The 2,261-nt window shown below is 36.0% G+C and overlaps 1 protein-coding gene across 1 annotated transcript; it reads right to left on the bottom strand.

Moving 5' to 3' along the window:
• Positions 1-314: 314 nt before the first annotated feature.
• EV154DRAFT_488735 (uncharacterized protein) lies at positions 315-1,247 on the bottom strand (the record flags this gene model as incomplete). The annotated part of the gene is made up of 3 exons (XM_051599178.1): positions 315-592; positions 647-1,162; positions 1,217-1,247. 3 exons carry the CDS (start codon positions 1,245-1,247, stop codon positions 315-317), a joined length of 825 nt encoding a protein of 274 aa, XP_051450205.1.
• Between the last annotated feature and the right edge of the window lie 1,014 nt (positions 1,248-2,261).

The following is a 2,261-nucleotide window of genomic DNA, read 5'->3' as shown; positions in this document are numbered from 1 at the left end:
ATCGTTCCCACATTTGTCTGGTGTTGCTATACATGAAAGAAGAATCTCGTACTGGTTCCTTCTCATAGGACCTGGCACTCTCATGGACCGACGCACCGCCTTAGTCTTTCACACTACATTACTACCATTATCTTGTCAATTACCTTGCAAAGAGCCGTGGCTCTTGTTAATGATAAGAGAGGATGAAAAAAAAAGTCTTTCGTATTGATATTTTATTGTGTCACAATTAGGATCAATGAAACACTACGACCTTGAATTAAAGCCAAGTAGCAAAAATGAACTTCTTTATTATTTTGAATATGATTGGAACGAATTTAGCCGCTGTCTTTATAATATACGTAATTTAATTCTCCAGTTTTGTCTAAGAAAGAGGAGTGAAGCTGAAGATCTTGTAATTCCTTTGTTAAGGCTTTATCCTGCTTAATCACACTAATGAATTTTGGGAATTTTTCCCAGCTCCATCGCTCAAAGGCTGCAACGGAGTTAGGAATTACAATGGCAAGAGCGCCGTACTTAAAGTCCTTAAGTAAGACATTGTGTCTTTTACCGGCAGCTTTTAAAAGTCTGGTCTGGTATTTACTGGATTGACCGTCTATTGAAAGAAGTTTAAATCTTTAAAGTATGCAATAGGCCATGAATGTTTTACCTTTGATTGCTTGCATGTGCTTCTTATGTAATCCTTTGCCTTGTAATTTGGATTCTTCCAAGAAGCCGAAAAAGTGATAGAATCCGACGTATTGGATGCACTTTCCCAACACATCGTATGTTTGACCGGCATTAACGTAAAAGAAGATGCCTTTCAGAAAATTGTCTATATCTTCTTGCTCGGTAGTTGCTGTCATAGTAGGTATTTTTAATAGTCTGATTGCCTTGAGTCGCAGTTGAGAGCTTAAAATCGACATATTTTGTCGAATTGCGGTAGTTGGCGTGATAATAGCATCGGCCTCCTTTGAGGAGGTGGTAGGCACCTCTACTGGTGCAACCACACTGGTTCTATTGGATTCTGGAGTGTCATCTGGACACGACGCCTTGTCATCAACGTATGGGTTTGTGGCGTACGATTTTTTTTTGCTAGAAGAGCTACCCTCTTGGTTTTCTTTTGCCATTCTTTTTCTTGGCACAGCCATTGGTCTCTCCTCAATTGGCGAGGCCGTAGATTGTTCTGATTATGTACATCTTAATATATATACATTTTTAAGATAAAAAAAGAGCTCACCTTCTTCGGATGGCAATTGAATGTTTGACATTCTCAATCATTGACTAATTAAATGGCCATGGTTTTCTGGATCTAACAAAAATAATTGGATATCTGTTACAAGATGATTGGTTTACCTTGTACTTACATTCACTTTTGATACTAACATGCACGTTATTTAATTCGGTTATTTATGATTTTTTGTGTTTGTTGTGGAACAATAAAGTGAGTGAGAGATAAAAAAATTTGACGTCCATCACCACCTTTCAATATGCATTTTGGATTCAATCGCGTACCTGTCGGAAAGCGACTTTTTGTATGTAGGTGCAAAATTCGAATTATTCTATTTTTCTTTTTCGCGTTCTTCTTTTAATAGTAGCCGAGAGCTATATTAAATACTATCGCTACTTTACTATCAGAAATAGCTGTTTTATGTCTATTCCACGATCATTGTATACGCACAAAATGGTAAGAAAAAAACCGATAAGTATTCATTGCTTTACGTTTCAAAAGACGGGTAAGATGTCTAAATTAAAAGCATTTCGTTGTCATCTTATAGCCTTATATTGGATCGAAGTCGGGTGTTAAAAAATTACTGGCTGCTCTTTTTGTTTCTTTCAAACGCCGGGCTTTCCCTATACTCCCCCGCTTTAATATTTTAGCACTAATAATGTTTGATAACTATTAGCAAAACGTTTTTATAACTAAATATTTAAACTAATTGCTTATGTTTCAAATAAATGTTACAATCGTTCGTCTGTCAGAAATCTGTAGCAAAACGTTTTTTGGGGTATAAAATTTTAGATAAAAAAGAGCAAACAGTTTATCAGGTTCAAGCTTAGGGACACGTTATATTAATTGTTTTCCATGAGAAATGATTCGTATCGCATTATTTGGTATATAAGACATGGTATCGAAATACTTAGTCAGGTTAATTATAATGCGTACAAAATACAACAATAGGACTAGACACCTGTAGTGATATACTTTACAAGGAGTTGCGTAACTTCAACACAGGTAATTATTATGTTGGGTAAGACTTTACAGGAGATTCCATGGCAACCAA

Source organism: Mucor mucedo (assembly GCF_025094135.1).
Source record: "Mucor mucedo strain NRRL 3635 chromosome Unknown EV154scaffold_279, whole genome shotgun sequence".
NCBI lineage: Eukaryota > Fungi > Mucoromycota > Mucoromycetes > Mucorales > Mucoraceae > Mucor > Mucor mucedo.
The sequence above is the reverse complement of the archived record's forward strand: the minus strand, read 5'-3'. Positions and strand labels throughout refer to the sequence as shown.